Genomic DNA, 17,740 nt, shown 5'->3' with positions numbered 1-17,740 from the left:
AAAAAAAAAAATTCGAAAATTTTCATGCTCAGTTCAAGCTGCTCGAGTCAAACCCGTGTTTTATAATAATAAATCACTGAGATATATAAATCTGGATGTAAAAACGCTTTCAGAATGATGGAGGAAGGTCAAGGTGTTGCAGAACATCGTTGGATTGGTTTCGTTGTGTTGAAAGGGGGCGAATTGGGCGAAATAGTTAACTTCACCGGAATTTCCTCCAAAAGAGAAGTTGGAAGTCGTCCTGTATTATGAGTTCACAATCGTCTAAATTAACCCAAAAGGCAATAAAATGATACTTTACTTATTCTAAAGACATTTTCACAGCCTCAGTTAACCCTTGTTGTGATTAGGATAATTTAATACTGAGACTGTCTTATCTTTAGGGGTAGGCGTAATATACGGATGATGCAACCACATACTGTGCAACCGATGTTTATTTCTTTTAGTGTTGATGCTACAATTAGGTGGTAACTTGTAATTAATTAATAACTCTGCTAAATTAATGCTTAAATAATCATAAAACCCTAGGGCTGTTTACAGTTATCTTAAAAAAAAAAAGACCCTCTACATAACAGTTGTAATTGGGTCAAAAGGTTGTTCTAATACCCCCAAAATACACAGAAATACATAAACTGTCATTATTATTTGTCATTTAGCTAACACAATTGCAACACATTTCATCTATTTAATGTATGAATGCCTCAAATAAATTAAATTAATAAAAAAAAATTCATAATTATTAAAAGTTTTTTTTTTATTGACTTGCTTCTAATCTAATTTAAATTATTAAAGGTTGAATCTGTGTATATCATCATTAGTGTTATGCCATTGTCAAGTAATGGAAGTCTCCCTGATTTCTCAAACTTCTCTCTATTTTTCTGTTAGAGAGAATTGAAGTCTCCCAAAAATTTTGCTCTAGGTTGGTCCCTGCATTGAAATTACACTTACAAACCAATTCATACAATGCAAAACAAGAGACCCTCAGACCTAGTGTCTGCATGCAATGCGCACAGTTGGAGTCCTCACAATCGGAGGTGGTAGTGATATGTGGCAGCAAGAGTTGCCTCAAAGTACCAAGCATGGCGACACTCCGTGATGCATGCTGGGGGCCTATACCTCTATGCAAAAACGGCCTAGGGAAAACACTGCATTTAATATTCATTCGCGTTAGATTTCGAATTTATTTAAATAAAGTCAATTCATATTGGTTACAATAACATAAGTGATAATAACATATGGAAAATATAATCTTGCTAAAAGATATTTATTTTGAACAACAAACAGTTAACTTTGCAACATTCGAATAGAACTATTTTTTGTCGCGCATGTTCAGATAACTGAACTCTTTGCCGTAAAGATTACCCGGCAACTAGATGGCCGTAAGCCATAAAAAATGGCGTCCAAAATCGAAAGTTATCATTCCAGGATAGATGTCTTATATAACTGAACACAACACTTTTAAAATGCATCTAGAAATGATGACAGAGGGGTCAAACACCCATACATTTTATCTAGAATATAGTCTTGCTTGATAAAATGTGCTAATTTGATTGAGAATTTATAGACTGATTATCCAGAAAAAGATACCCGACTTATAAGAGGGTCAATGGCAAAATCTTGTAAATAAACTTGAAAAAAGACAACCGACTTATAGGCGAACAATATATATGGTACATAGCTATTATCATGATTATGAAGAATTTATAGATTGTTTTCCTCAAATTTTTTCTCCAGGAAACATAAACTGCCCTGTGTTTTCTTTCGAAAAGTATGTATCAAAGTTGAACCCAAACAAGGATGACTTCTGGCAGCGACCTACAGATTCCTTCTCATTTGATGACAATGTGTGGTATACAAATGCACCTTTTGGGAAAAATCATTGTCAAGCTTTATGTCCAATATTTCAAATGTAGGAAAACTCTCTAAAGTGTAGAATAATCATCCGGTGCATGTTACAAGTACCGTAATACTGTGTTGGATGTTGGCCGTCGCATTATGAAAGTTTCTGGACATAAATCAGAGACCTCTCTCAAATCTTACTCCCATTTCATCAGCAATGGGAAGAAGAGGAAAATATCAGAGATTCTTATTAACACTTTTGGACAGCAACCATCAAAAACCGAAAATGAAATTGGTACAGAAAATCTCAGTGATTTGGCTAGTGTGTTTGCAGACGACTTTGAACTTGAACTGCTTGATGCATTGAGATCAGTGATTCATTTTGACATGGGTCCTGCATAAAATATGCACAAATTTTGCTCAGGACACATACTTCATTATATATGCATTTCAAACAACGCATTAAATTTAGAAATATACATATACACATTTTTTCGCTAAGAAGTTCCAGAACATTGATTGTTCCTTTCTTAACCTACTAAGTAGATGCCCGAAATGTTCCGAATAACTAAAACACACTACAACCAGAGTTCTTGAAATCTTTCGGTCCTGTCGGCAAGACCGATAAAAATACCCAAGGACCGATTACTTGAGGTTGCCTGTCAGTCCAAATGACCGGTAGATATGGACAGTGACTTGCGAAAATATAACTAATTTTCATACTCACTGAGGAGATCCGAACGCATACGATAAATCTAGGGGAGTTTTTCGCGGTTTTTTTGCTCTCTCTAGACTTATTATACATTTTCGGAACACCTCAGTAATTATTACTTCCGTTGCTTTCGATAAGTTTGGCGATAATTTCGTACATATTGATACGGTGTGTTTATAATGCAGCTAACATATGTAGTCAGACAATAGGAATAAGTCTTTCAATCATTTTCCAACCTAGCTGTCGTCAGAAATCATGGGAGAAATTGGAGAACTTGTTTTAAACATAGCGTGAACTGAGGGCCCCCTATAAATCCGAGATGGCGAGTGTTGTCTCGTTACGTTTTTTCAATGTACATTGCATACATCGAAACAGGGTTTTCAGTGAATGTTTTTATTGCAATACACAGAAATACACACAAAAATCCCAATGTAATCATTTATAAATTTTTTTGGGAAATAAGAATCCGCTATCTGACAACCGAGCCCTAGTTACATATGAAATGTGCAGAAAGAGAACAAGAAGAAAGTTGATAATGAGAGAGGGAAGGAAATAAAAATAATTAATGAAGTGATAAATAAGAATGTTATCAGGAGCCAGAATGTGAAAGTTAGGAAAAATCAGATCAATTAAGGAAAAAAGAGAGAAATTAGAAGGCAAATATACTTGTAGTTTTTCATCTTTCTATTGAAAATGTTTGGACTGATAGAAATCATTCTGGACTGACAAACTTCTGATGGTTGTCAGTCCAAATGACTGACATTGAAAAAAAGATTTCAAAAACTCTGACTACAACAGGGTTGTTTCTAAGACCTGGGAGGCGGGGAATTCCCCTGCCTATAATGCCATAATTACATGGCTATTATTGCATTTCAACACAATGTAGCTATAAGCAAGACCCCCAGACCCCCCCCCCCCTTCTACTTTTTTATTTCTTCCTTCTAGTTCAATTTTTAAAGACAACCCTGCCTTCAAAAGCCAAAATCTCATTGGTCAAGACTTAATGATTAACCAATCATATCCAATGATATATTACATTACAGCGGGGATATTGATGTTGATCATGATGCCACCGAATAAAACTGATAAAATTCCTCCTCAACTAGGATAGATTAACCAGAGTTTATGAAAAAGTACACAAGTGAAATTAATATCAACAAAGAGGTTCATGCTGAAAGGAATGCTGAAAACTTGGAACGGTTCCAGTGACGGCACTTAGTCTGTCTCTTAGTATGGTCATTTAGAATTTGATTTTAATAAATAGAGCTTGTTTGATGTTCATCGTGGAATAAAATATGGACTCATTGTTTTCTGCTTGGGACTCAAAGTTAAGATTAAGAGGGTTCCTTTGGACCCATAAAGAATATTCTCAAAATGAATCACTTTGAGATAATCATTTCTCTGAATATAATTACTTCTACAATTAAAAATGATGATGTTGCATTTGACTATCATTTTTTGTATTTTCCACTGGTTGTTACAACTTTTTTTAGATTACAATATTTCATTAATAATTTAGGTGTTCTTTCTTTCCTAAGGCTGTTCAAAATTAATTCTACATTTAATACAACCCGTGCGCCTAAGTTTCAGCCAAAATGCTGTTTTGAAAAAAATAAGCAAACCCAGATTTGTAAAAGTCGTTCCATGTAGGTTTTCATTTAGCGGCTTAATTCTACATCCTGTGTAAGAGAAAAACATGCACAAAAACAGTATCGGGGTATTCATTATTCATCATACAAAGAAAATGAGAGTCTATGCCACTATCGAAGTAAAATAACCATTTAAAAACGAACAATAATGGATCAACACATGATCAAAGTTGAATCTTATTTCAAGATTGTACGATGTCGGTTATTAAAGTCACAGGGCATGAACCATGCTGAACCAACTTTCGCCCCAAAACGAGGTTTGTAGAATATATTTTTTAAAGTAGTTCATGAACAACTGAAATTACTACCCATTTTAATTAAAACAAGAGATGTTAGTGAAACACTTATGCCCCCTTCCCTTGGAAACATCCACAAAGAAAAAGAACGTAAACTGCAAATAACTCGAATTTTTCTAAGTCCAAGGGCCATAACTTTTTTGGAAATTGCTCTATCATACCCAAAATCAAACTTGGCCTAGATATTTCAATATGTGCACCATCTGCAAAGAAAATGAACGGAAACTGCAAATAACTCAAATTTTTCTAAGTCCAAGGGCCATTACTCTGTCGAAAATTGCTCGATCTAACCAATATCAAACTTGACCTGGAAATTATCATGATAAACCTGTGTACCAAATTTCATTTCAATATGTTCATCCTATGCGAAGAAAATGAACGGAAGCTGCAAATAACTCAAATTTTTCTAAGTCCAAGGGCCATAACTCTGTCGAAAATTGCTCGATCTTACCCAATATTAAACTTGACCTAGATATTATCAAGATAAACCTGTATACCAAATTTCATTTCAATATGTTTATCCTATGCGAAGAAAATGAGCGGAAACTACAAATAACTCAAATTTTTCTAAGACCAAGGGCCATAACTCTGTCGAAAATTGCTTGATCATACCCAATATCGAACTTGACCTAGATATTATCATGATAAACCTGTATACCAAATTTCATTTCAATATGTTTATCCTTTGCAAAGAAAATGAACGGAAACTGTTGGTGGACCGACCGACCGACAGACAGCAGCAAAGCAATACGCCCTCCCTTCTTCAAAGGAGTAGGTACAGTGAATCTTACAACTCAGCTCTGATATGTTAAATTTTAAAATGTCTATTTATAAAAATAATAATGATAACCTGTGAGTCACATATGTTGTGCAACATTTTCCACAAAAGGAAATTTAAAATTTCACAGAAAGGACATAAACCCAAATTACACAAAAGTATTTGCTTGGAAAATGTAGGACTTAACATGGACTGAATTCTACCATATGTATTATATGACAGTGTTGATGTATTGGTAACTGACTGACTTTCAATAAATACAAATTTGTTTGAAATTTTTGTTCATTTATTTTTATCCTCCCTCCCTCGTAGGTTTTAAATTCTCATGTTACATTACATAGAATTTATTTTAAACACCCTAATAAATACATACCAAAATTGTTTGTCCTTGAAACTAAACAAGTAAATGAAACTTCCTAAATTCAAGGGGTAGTCCTTCATTCTCTTTCTGCCTTCTGCAAACCTTAAAAGCTCCCCAGCATACTCAAGCAAAAACTCCCCTTTGGAGAAATCTCTAAGTGCAAAAACACCTTTACCTACAAGGAAAATCAATGTCAATTACTACTCATTCAACTTTAAACATTCAGATTTTCCAAAAATAAAACAAACTACCAGGTACAATCAAATTAGACATCTGTACTAACCAATGACATCATCAATATGTCTAACTCTCAGGCATTTTTTGTCTTTCTTTTCCCTTACAAATTCCTCTGCCTCTTTTTTCGCATCATACTCAGAACTGGCTACCTGCAATAAAATGAACACATAGAAATATTTAATATATTATTAATCCATATTTATGTAATACTTGTTTGTTATGTTTCCATATTTAATGCATTAAGCATTTTTTATATCACAATACCCCTCATAACAAGTAAAAATTCAAGAATTTGAAAGGGTTAATGAGTACTCAATTAAATATCTTTAACAAGAGGCCATGGGGCAACATTGCTTACCTTAACAACAAATGCCGTAACCCTGATTTAAAAAAACAAGAGGCCAATTGGCCTTAACTGTCACCTGAGTAGCATATATCCAATACAAAAACTTGTCATGGAGTCTCATATATGCATCTATTATTAATTAGGTTTCATACTGGAGTAGAAAAATTATAAATTTGTAATGACAACCACATTTAATTCAAAAAGAACTGTGAAACCTATAATTTTGGTGAAAAACTAAAAGATCTGGTCTACAAAATAATGAATTCAGTTTTCCTTTCAGGTGTGTGGGAGTAAAGAAGATAATTTTTTAACGTTATATGCATTAACATCTATACATCCATTTTGGCCCTGCCCTAGAGTCAAAACCCATACCCCATGAAAATTAAAATTTCAGTAGAGGACTTCCTGGTAAACATAATTATTAGTCCGATTTTAGATTTTTAAACATTATATGCATTAACACTTTATTGCCATATTGCCCCCCCCCCCCATGTCCTGAACCCCTGACCCAGGGGCCATGAATTTCACAATTTAGGTAAAGGAGATTGTGGATATCATAACCATGTATTCAGTTTTTTGCCCACATGTGTGGGAGTAGAGAAGATTTTTTCAGATTTAATACATTTTTACTATATGGCCATATTGGCCCCACCCTAGAGCATGAACACCTAACAAAGGGGTCATGAATTTCACAATTTTAGTAGAGAGTCTCATGGACATCATAATCATGCATTTAGTTTTTAACAAATATATATGGGAGTAGAGAAGAAGATTTTCTAAGATTTAATACATTTTTACTATTTGGCCATATCGGCCCCACCCTAGAGCCTGAACCCCTGACCGAGGGGCCATGAATTTCACAATTAAGGTAGAAGGCTTCATGGACATCATAACCATGCATTTAGTTTTTAACAAATATGTATGGGAGTAGAGAAGAAGATTTTCTAAGATTTAATACATTTTTACTATTTGGCCATATCGGCCCCACCCTAGAGCCTGAACCCCTGACCGAGGGGTCATGAATTTATCATTTTTGGTAGAGGGCTTCATGAACATCATAATCATGCATTTAGTATTTAACAAATATATATGAGAGTAGAGAAGAAGATTTTCTAAGATTTAATACATTTTTACTATATGGCCATATTGGCCCCACCCTAGAGCCTGAACCCCTGACGGAGTGGTCATGAATTTCACAATTTAGGTTGAGGGCTTCATGGACATCATTATCATGCATTCAGTTTTTAACAAATATATATGATAGTAGAGAACAAGATTTTCTAAGATTTAATACATTTTTACTATTTGGCCATATTGGCCCCACCCTAGAGCCTGAACCCCTGACCCAGGGGTCAAGAATTTCACAATTTAGGAAGAGGGCTTCATGGACATCATAATCATGCATTTAGTTTTTAACAAATATATATGGTAGTAGAGAAGAAGATTTTCTAAGATTTAATACATTTTTACTATATGGCCATATTGGCCCCACCCTAGAGCCTGAACCCCTGACCCAGGGGCCATAAATTTCACAATTTTGGTAGAGGGCCTCATGGACATCATAACCATGCATTCAGTTTTTTCCTCACATGTGTTGAATTAGAGAAGAAGATTTTTGAAAATTTGGCTTTTTTTGCATATTTGGCCCCACCCGTGGCACCCCAGGGGTGGTAGAGCCATAAATTTCACAATTTAGATTCTTCTTACCATAGAGATGCTTCACACCAAAAATGGTAACGATTGGCCTAGTAGTTTTCAAGAAGAAGTTAAAAATGTAAAATTGTTAACGCACGACGCACAACGCACAACGCACGACGACGGACGAAGACCAATTGCAATAGGTCACCTGAGTGACTCAGGTGACCTAACAAGAGGCCCATGGGGCCACATCGCTCACCTGAGCAACAATGGGCGTTCAAAAGATATTGTGCCATATGGTCCCTCGGTAGAAAAACAAAAAATAAATATTGTAAAGTATTCGAATTTTACACTTTTTTTGTATACATGTAATCTTTGACATTGTACCTTCATGAAATACTATTTTTTACCAGAATAAGAAAATTCTACGCAAGATATAAAACTAAACATTTGGTAGAGGTATACTGTTAAGTTGTTAACTTCCAAATCCCTATATTTTCGTTCTGCCCCCCCCCCCCCCCTTTGTAAAGCGATCAAAATATATGAGTGCATATAGTTACATTTTTTTCATCAACTACTCACTACTTACTAGTTATTGTTTTAAAAAAAAATAATAGTTATTGTTTTTTATTTTAAAAACCCTACATGTATAGATGTGAAGAAGAAAATTGTACCTCAATGTGCTCAATTTCTCAAATTAAAAACATTCAAAAATTTTATTTGTCTTCTCCATTACAATTAAATGACTGTTATTTACTTCGCGTACAAACCAGGATAATTTTCCGCTGTGATATTCTTAGGAATAGCGATAATTACTTTATCCCCGCAACAGAAATGTGTCAGAAATATGGAAACTGTTTTAAAGATGTCGTTTTTATTTACTCGTGTCTGAAAAACTATCAAAATTGATGTAGATTTCACATTATTTATTGTATAAAGAGAGGGAGAGTAGATATATATACAGAATACTGTGGAATCATTAAATTTCGTGGGGGCCAATTTTCGTGGATGACTTAAATTTTACAGATTCGTGGGGACGTAATTTCGTGTTTTCATATTTATCTACAAAAGGGAATATGACTTTATTACCCTAATTCATCAATTCGTGAAGGATGTTATTTCGTGGATGAGAGGTACCCAAGAATTCCACGAAAAATGAGCCACCACGAAATCTAATGATTTCACAGTATCATTATTTTATTTTGTTTGTACAAGTATTTAACATACTCTAATTCATAGAGATTTTCTAATGTTCAACCAAAATTTCAGCGTCAATTGTAGAATTATAAGCAAGATACAGAGCTCACAGTTCGCCTAGGTTTGATTCATATTTTGTTCACATGAGTTTATTACATTCAGCTTATGATTTTTAACTTGGTATTTCCTATTCAGCATTTAAAATGGAAAAAAAGAATGGCCTAAGATTTTATATTCTTTTATTCACTCAATACCAGTTCACTGGTATTTGAGGTTCAAAATCAGTTTATACAAATGTACACAAACACAGTGAAGGATCACATGTACAGTAGGAGTAATAATGACGAAAAAATGTTAAGTTTACAATACAATAAGATGTTAAAGTTGGTTTCTGAACGAACAGACTTTGAAAATTTTCTCAATAAATATTGACAAATTTTTTACTTTTTTAATCTTTAGTTTTTAAGATCTGTGTACAAACATAGAATTGTGAGCAAATCTCTGTATCTTGCTTATAATTTGAAGCTTAACACTCAAATATGGTTAGTTATTAGAAATTGAAAACAATTAAACACAAGAAACATTCACTATAACAAATAAAGAACACAATTTATTTTTTCGAAATGAATCATATAGATACATGTATATACCTACATATTTCCGTCAGCAATGTCAAACTTTATTTAAATTGAATAAACTCGAGAAAATGCCGAGCATCGCAACAAAACCTATTGCATTAATCTACCATTACGCAAAAGATAATGCCGATCGAATTACCGGTAGAATGAATTGTATTTCATTATTTTTTAATACATCAGATTTTGCTTAATTTGCGCAGGTAAACAGTTAACTGTTTGATTTACCAAAGTCTCTGTTTGATTTGATACGTAAAAGTCACGAAATAATACAGACGATTGTTCCCAGGTTACAAGCAGAAATAATGAAAACGAAACGAAAATCAGAACAAGCTAACACCAACGTCATGTGTGAAAACTGTCAACGCATTGAAATATTTAGCCTCAATTTACTTCACAAAATCGGCAACGATATATTTTGCATGTTTCAAAAATTTCCCTTCATACGCGAACTGTTGCACAACAAGCAAATTCATCATAGTCAGATCCACAGGGGCTTGGTTGTTGGATAGTGAATTTTCTAATTATTTGTTCCCGAAGAAATTTTTTATTAAAATTGGTAATCTTATGTGTATTTCTGTGTATTGCAATAAATAAATTCACTGAACCCCCCAGTTTCAATCATGTTAAAAAAGTGTATTCAATGTACATTAAAAAAAGTAAAGGGACGACACTCGCCATCTTGGATTTATAGGGGGTCCTCGTTTCAAGCTATGATTTAAACACGTTCTTCCATTTCTCCAACGATTTCTGACGAGATCTAGGTTGGAAAATATTCAAATGACTTATTCCCATCGTCTTACTACATCTGTATGCTGCATAATAAACACATCGTTCCGAAATGTACTAGATACTTGCCAAACTTATCGAAAGCAACGGAAGTTTACTTTTGAGTGACGTTAATTCTCTGTATAATCACTGAGATGTTCCGAAAATGTATGATAAATCTAGAGAGAGCAAAAATTCCGCGAAAAGATATTCCTCTTGGTTTAACCAATGCTTTCGGATCTCCTCAGTGATTACATGGAGAGTTTGCATCAACTTCCGTTGCTTTCGATAAGTTTGGCGAGTATCTAGTACATTTCGGAACGATGTGTTTATTATGCAGCGTACAGATGTAGTCAGACGATGGGAATAAGTCATTTGAATATTTTCCAACCTAGATCTCGTCAGAAATCGTTGGAGAAATGGAAGAACGTGTTTAAATCATAGCTTGAAACGAGGACCCCCTATAAATCCAAGATGGCGAGTGTCGTCCCTTTACTTTTTTTAATGTACATTGAATACACTTTTTTAACATGACTGAAACTGGGGGGTTCAGTGAATTTATTTATTGCAATACACAGAAATACACATAAGATTAACAATTTTAATAAAAAATTTCTTCGGGAACAAATAATTAGAAAATTCACTATCCAACAACCAAGCCCCTGTGGTCAGATCGACCCTTTTTCTTATAATGTCATGGCTGCTTTAAACAAAGAACCTCGTTTTAGATGTATGGAATACGAGTCTAGGTAAAATGGGTATGCAAAATAAAAGCCAAGGCAGATCGACAATCGTCAATTCCAAATACGCATTATTTTGCAGCAATATTTACAGCGAATACAAATATACTAGTCCATCAAATATCCTGATATTTTAATGAGATTGGCAGATTAATATCTGCCAATCTTTGTTTTGCCCAGACCAAGTCTTGACTACCCATTTTACCGGATGCCGGATTACCGGATGCCGAGCCCGAAGCTATTAAACTGATTGAAACACCCATTTCCTTTATTATTATTTTCGTAATAACTCAAATTTGACACAGAATTAGCACTTAATTTTTGCAATTTATATTTTCCTTCCCATAAGGATAATTTATGCTAAACTACGTTGAATTGGAATCAGTAGTTCTTGAGAAGAAGATTTTTAAAAATGCACCCCCCTTTTTCTACAGTTTCAAGGTTTTCTCCGCTTGGAATACAGATCGGACTTTTATTTTTGCAATTTATATTCGCCCTCACATAAGGATGATTTGTGCCAAATTTGGTTGAAATTGGATAAGCGGTTTTAGAGAAGAAGTTCAAAATGTAAAAAGTTTACAGACGGACAGACAGACGGACAGACAGATGGACAGACGGACAGACGGACGACGGACAAAATGTGATCAAAAACAAGAGGCCCATGGGCCAAATCGCTCACCTGAGCAAAAATCAGCATAATGGAGTCATAATACAAAATATCTGGACAATGTGGTATAATATATGTAGATCCTGTATAAATAAGAGGCCCAAGGGCCACATCGCTCACCTGAGCAACAATAGGCACAATAAAATCAGCTTCATGGAGTCATAATACTAAATATCTGGACAATGTGGTATAATACATGTAGATCTCCTACAAAAAAATCTGTTTCCCCCTGAATATTCTTATATTTATAATCAAGTCCTTTTTCTAACAGGATGACTTTATAGTCATATTGCATTCAGCATTGCAGTTCTCAAAAAGACCCTTAACAATTGTTTATATACAGGATATAAACCTACATCACACTCTGAACCCCCTGTGAGGCCCCAGAAGCGTCCAGGGGCTAAAGTCTAAACAACTTTAAAAAAGAATCAGCAATATATAAAAATGCTTGCATACAAGAAAAAGCATCTATTATAATAATATTTCAGTTTTTGTGAATAATTAAAATGTTTTCTCTTCGTCTGAATTTATTTCTAATGTTCACCGCATCTCCAAATTGTCGTGAAACGGTCAGTGTTAATTATAATTAGGTATCAATATGGTCAATCATCAAACAATTATCACATTGCAGGACAAGTGTCGCCTGAATAAACAACCACTTCGAGGTATCTAGAGTAAACAAGAGGCCCAGGGGCCACATCGCTCACCTGAGCAACAATTGCCTTAATTCTGATCAAATTAGCATTACAGTATCAAAATATCTTGACAACTGAGTACAGTAGATCTTGCTAAAAAAAATTGAAAATCTGCCAATTTTTATCCACCTCTTATTTTTTGGTAAATACCAAGCCCCTTTTGTTGTTGTACCTGTAAGAAGATTTTTCTCTATTCCTATATACCCCCCCCCCCCCATTTCATGGCCCCACTTTTCTCTAGGGAATCATGGTTTCATCAAACTTAAATCTGCATAACCTGTGCTTTCACACTAAGTACTGAGTTTTGAACCGAAAACTTTCCCAGAATACTTCTAAAGATTTTCTCATTATATTCCTATGTAAAAATTCAAACCGCCATCGACTGTTTGGCCAGAAAAGGTTTAAACTTGTGTAGAGGCATCCTCGGGTAGTGTAAATTCAAGTTTGCAAAATCACAGTCCCTAGTGGTAGGGCGGGACTGTGATAAGTAAAATTTAATCTCCCAGTGTGGCCTCACCCTACCCCTCGACTATTATTTAAACAAAGTTGAATCTATATGATCTGGGGATGCTTCCACTCAAATTTGGGCTTTCCTGGCCTAATAGTTTTGAGAAGAAGACTTTTAAAGATTTTCTCTATCTATAAAAATTCATCCCCCATTGTGACCCCGCCCTACCCCAAGGGACCATGATTTGAACAAACTTGAATCTACACTTCCTAAGGATGGTTACATGCCAATTTGAGCTTTCTTGGCCAAATAGTTTTGAAAAGAAGATTTTTAAAAGATTTCCTCTATATATTCCTATATAAAACTTGATCCCCAAATTGTGGCCCCACCCTACCCCCAGGGATCATGATTTGAACAAACTTGAATCTACACTATCTGAGGATGCTTCCACTCAAATTTGAGCTTTCCTGGCCTAATAGTTTTTGAGAAGAAGACTTTTAAAGATTTTCTCTATATATTCCTATGTAAAACTTGATCCCCCTATTGTTGCCCCACCCTAACCCCAGGGACCATGATTTGAAACAATTTGAATATACACTTCCTGAGGATGCTTCCATTTTAATTTGAGCTTTTCTGGTCTAATAGTTTTAGATAAGAAGATTTTTAAAGATTTTCTCAATATATTCCTATGTTAAACTTGATCCCCCTATTGTGGCCCCACCCTACCCCCCGGGGACCATGATTTGAACAAACTTGAATCTACACTACCTGAGGATGCTTCCACTTAAAGTTGAGCTTTCCTGGCCTAATAGTTTTTGAGAAGAAGATTTTTGAAGATTTTCTCTATATATTCCTATGTAAAACATGATCCCCCTATTGTGGACTCACCCTATCCCCCAGGGACCATGATTTGATCAAACCTGAATCTACACTACCTAATGATGCCTACACACAAGTTTAAGCTTTTCAGGCCGAATAGTTTTTGAGAAGAAGATTTTTGAAAAATACCAACAAATTTTCAATAATTCTCAATTATCTCCCCTTTAAAGAGGGCGTGGCACTTCATTTGAACAAACTTGAATCCCCTTCACCTAGTGGTGTTTGTGCCAAATTTGGTTGAAATCTGCTCAGTGGTTCTTGAGAAGAAGATGAAAATGTGAAAAGTTTACAACAACGACGACAGACAACGGACAAATTGTGATCAGAAAAGCTCACTTGAGCCTTTGGCTCAGGTGAGCTAAAAAAGGTTAAGTTTACAATACAATAACTTGTTAAAGTTGGTTTCTGGAAGAACAGACTTTGAAAATTTTCTGAATAAATATTGACAATTTTTTTACTTTTTTAATATTTAGTTTTTAAGATCTGTGTACAAACATAGAATTGTGAGCAAATCTCTGTATCTTGCTTATAATTCGAAGCTTAACACTCAAATATGGTTAGTAAATAGAAATTGTAAACAATTAAACACAAGAAACATGCACTATAACAAATAAAGAACACAATTTATTTTTTCGAAATGAATCATATATATACATGTACATGTATATACCTACATATTTCCGACAGCGATATCAAACTCTATTTAAACTGAATAAACTCGAGAAAATGCCGAGCATCTCAACAAAACCTATTGCATTAATCTACCATTACGCAAAAGATAATGCCGAATTACCGATAGAATGAATTGTATTTCAGTACTTTTTTGATACATCAGATTTTGCTTAATTTGCGCAGGTTAACAGTTAACTGTTTGATTTACCGAAGTCTCTGTTTGATTTGATATGTAAAAATCACGAAATACAGACGATAGTTCCCAGGTTACAAAGCATAAATAATGAAAACGAAACGAAAATCAGAACAAGCTAACACCAACGTCATGTGTGAAAACTGTCAACGCATTGAAATATTTAGCCTCAATTTACTTCACAAAATCAGCACCAATATATTTTGCATGTTTCAAAAATTTCCCTTCATTCGAGAACTGTTGCACAACAAGCAAATTCATCATAGTCAGATCGACCCTTTTTCGTATAACGTCATGGCTGCTTTAAACAAAGAACCTCGTTTTAGAAGTATGGAATACGAGTCTTGGTAAAATGGGTACGCAAACCCGGGCCGTGGCAAAATAAAAGCCTGGGCAGATCGGCAATCGTCAATTCCAAATACGCATTATTTACAGCAATATTTACAGCAAATACAAATATACTGGTCCATCAAATATCCTGAAATTTTAATGAGATTGGCAGATTAATAACTGCCAATCTTTTGTTTTGCCAAGGCCAAGTCTTGTCCACCCATTTTACCGGACGCCGAATCCGAAGCTATTAAACTGATTGAAACACGCCTTTCCTTTATTATTATTTTCGTAATAACTCAGATTTGAAACAGAATTAGACCTTAATTTTTGCAATTTATATTTTCCTTCCCATAAAGATAATTTATGCTAAACTACATTGAATTGGAATCAGTATTTCTTGAGAAGAAGAATTTTAAAAATGCACCCCCCTTTTTCTACAGTTTCAAGGTTTTCTCCGCTTTGAATACAGATCGGACTTTTATTTCTGCAATTTATATTCGCCCTCCCATAAGGATGCTTTGTGCCAAATTTGGTTGAAATTGGATAAGTGGTTTTAGAGAAGAAGTTCAAAATGTAAAAAGTTTACAGACGGACAGACAGACGGACGGACAGACAGACGGACGGACAGACAGACGACGGACAAAAAGTGATCAGAATAGCTCACTTGAGCTTTCAGCTCAGGTGAGCTAAAAACTATACATTATGAATAATGGGACTGGGGCCCGTTTCTCAAAAAGGCGTAAATCTGGGCCTAAGTTAGTCCGACTAACGAACTTACGCCAATATTTAGTCGGGTCTAAGTTGCGTTTTTGAAAGAGGCGTAAGTTAGGGTTTAAATGTAGAAGAACTTAGACATCTCCGCTGAGTACTAAGCATGCGCATATCCTATTTTGTTTTGCTTTGAGGCTATGATTATATTTGGTGGATCAATTTTCCAATTCATATATATAGTACATGTCCCGAAAGTACGCATGCTATTCTATACCACTGTGCATAGTTCAAGTCGCTCATAACAGTGTGTATTTATGAAAGTAGAACAAATGCCTATACACTTCTTAACTAGTGATGGGAAATCGGACAATTTTCATAATCGATTATCGGAAATAATCGAAAGTGTATAATTGATTAAATAATCGAAAATTTTCAAATTATGTTTAATTGAATGAAACTCTTAACAAAAACTTGCGTCTTGCGTTGTATATACAGTAATATATACTTGCTTCAGTTGTTTGAAATTATTTAATATTTTTTCAAATAAATCAAATATGTTAATAAAATTTATATATTATTACATGTATGCACATACAATCTTATTTACTGCACCTGGTTAGAATAAAAGAAAACTAGGAATTGTACCATTTATAGTGACTAGGAAGTTAGAAACAAGTTCAAACTTCAAACAATAAACATAAACAATTTAAAATATAACAAATTAATTTGAAATTCAGAGTTCAAATCCTATTTCAAAAACATTAAACCAAAACAATTTAACATTTAAACATCGTGACTAGAAAGTTTACTACTGGCCGAGTCACATGACATACCACTTCAATGTTTCACCAGTACATTTCAAGGTTTTTATTCAAGAAAATGAGCAAGTCAACAATCCAAAATACTTCCACACCGTGGATTTAAAGTTTGTATTTGGAAATGGAAATATTTCCTGAGTCATGTTATTGTTGGGATCTTGATTAGTGCGAAGAATGTATTACGTTTGTATTAAATTTTTTTTTAAATAATCGATTATGAAAATCTTAATCGATCATCGACATCGGGAGACATTTAGCAACCGACTTTCGATTGTCGGCGATAATCGGCCCATCACTATTCTTAACATAATGAAATTTTAGAGAAAACAGTTGATATGAAAAAGGCATATATAAGAGGATTCAGAAACCAAATATATGATTCAATGCATTGTAGATGATGTTGAGGCACAATCGTACATATCAATTGAACGAAACAATACATAGAAATTAACTCCAATGTTCGTGTAAACTTCAAATATTTATAGATTACAGGGACAAGGTACAGTAGATATACCCGCATACATCTGCAGAATGATAAGTATGCTTCATGTAGATATTTAGACACTTTCAGATGCTGGGATAAGGCTTGATTCTTTTTTACCCTAACACTATATTATTTATAGAAAATAATATGTCCATAGGTTATAAACAGCAACCAACTGAAATAGAAAATATTTACTGTATAACTAACATTACATGAACCTTGTCCATGTCTACAAAAGGAAGAAAAGTTCCATCCTCTGTTCCAATAATGAAAGAATGTAGACAGTGACATGGAAACGATTCTTGATTTTCTGCGATTCAAATGATAATAGATTTGAAAGATATTGTCAACAATTAACAAGTAAAGTACTATATACTGCATACAGGGGATTATATGCCCCCGTTTAATTTCCAATCATTTCACCCTCGTTGTCAGCGGGTGAATTTTTTTAAGTAACAACTGTGACTGGGCGAATTCATGACAGAGCGAAACTGTTTGCAACTGTTAGAAGGGCGGAAATTACACGGGACGAAAATAACTCTGTGTACAGTATCTTGATTAAAACAAGTATGACAAATGCACGCTAGTTAAATTTGTAAATAATGCACACTGCTGTAAAATGCTAAAACAACGCTTTTGTATTG

At 34.4% G+C, this 17,740-nt stretch overlaps 1 protein-coding gene across 1 annotated transcript in view; it reads right to left on the bottom strand.

Annotated features, from left to right (window-relative positions):
* The window catches only part of LOC128160857 (uncharacterized), a 198,272-nt gene that overhangs the window by 162,058 nt on the left and 18,474 nt on the right, over positions 1 to 17,740 (bottom strand). The window contains exons 2-3 of the mRNA XM_052824167.1: positions 5,919 to 6,021; positions 5,648 to 5,810 (exon numbers count right to left, since the gene is read on the bottom strand). Coding sequence (XP_052680127.1) covers positions 5,648 to 5,810; positions 5,919 to 6,021 — 266 coding nt within the window. The remainder of the gene's footprint in view (positions 1 to 5,647; positions 5,811 to 5,918; positions 6,022 to 17,740) is intronic.

The sequence above is a fragment of the Crassostrea angulata genome, chromosome 8 (genome assembly GCF_025612915.1).
Source record: "Crassostrea angulata isolate pt1a10 chromosome 8, ASM2561291v2, whole genome shotgun sequence".
NCBI classification, from domain to species: Eukaryota; Metazoa; Mollusca; class Bivalvia; order Ostreida; family Ostreidae; genus Magallana; species Magallana angulata.
Note: the sequence above shows the minus strand (reverse complement) of the source record. Positions and strands in the feature narration are given on the sequence as shown.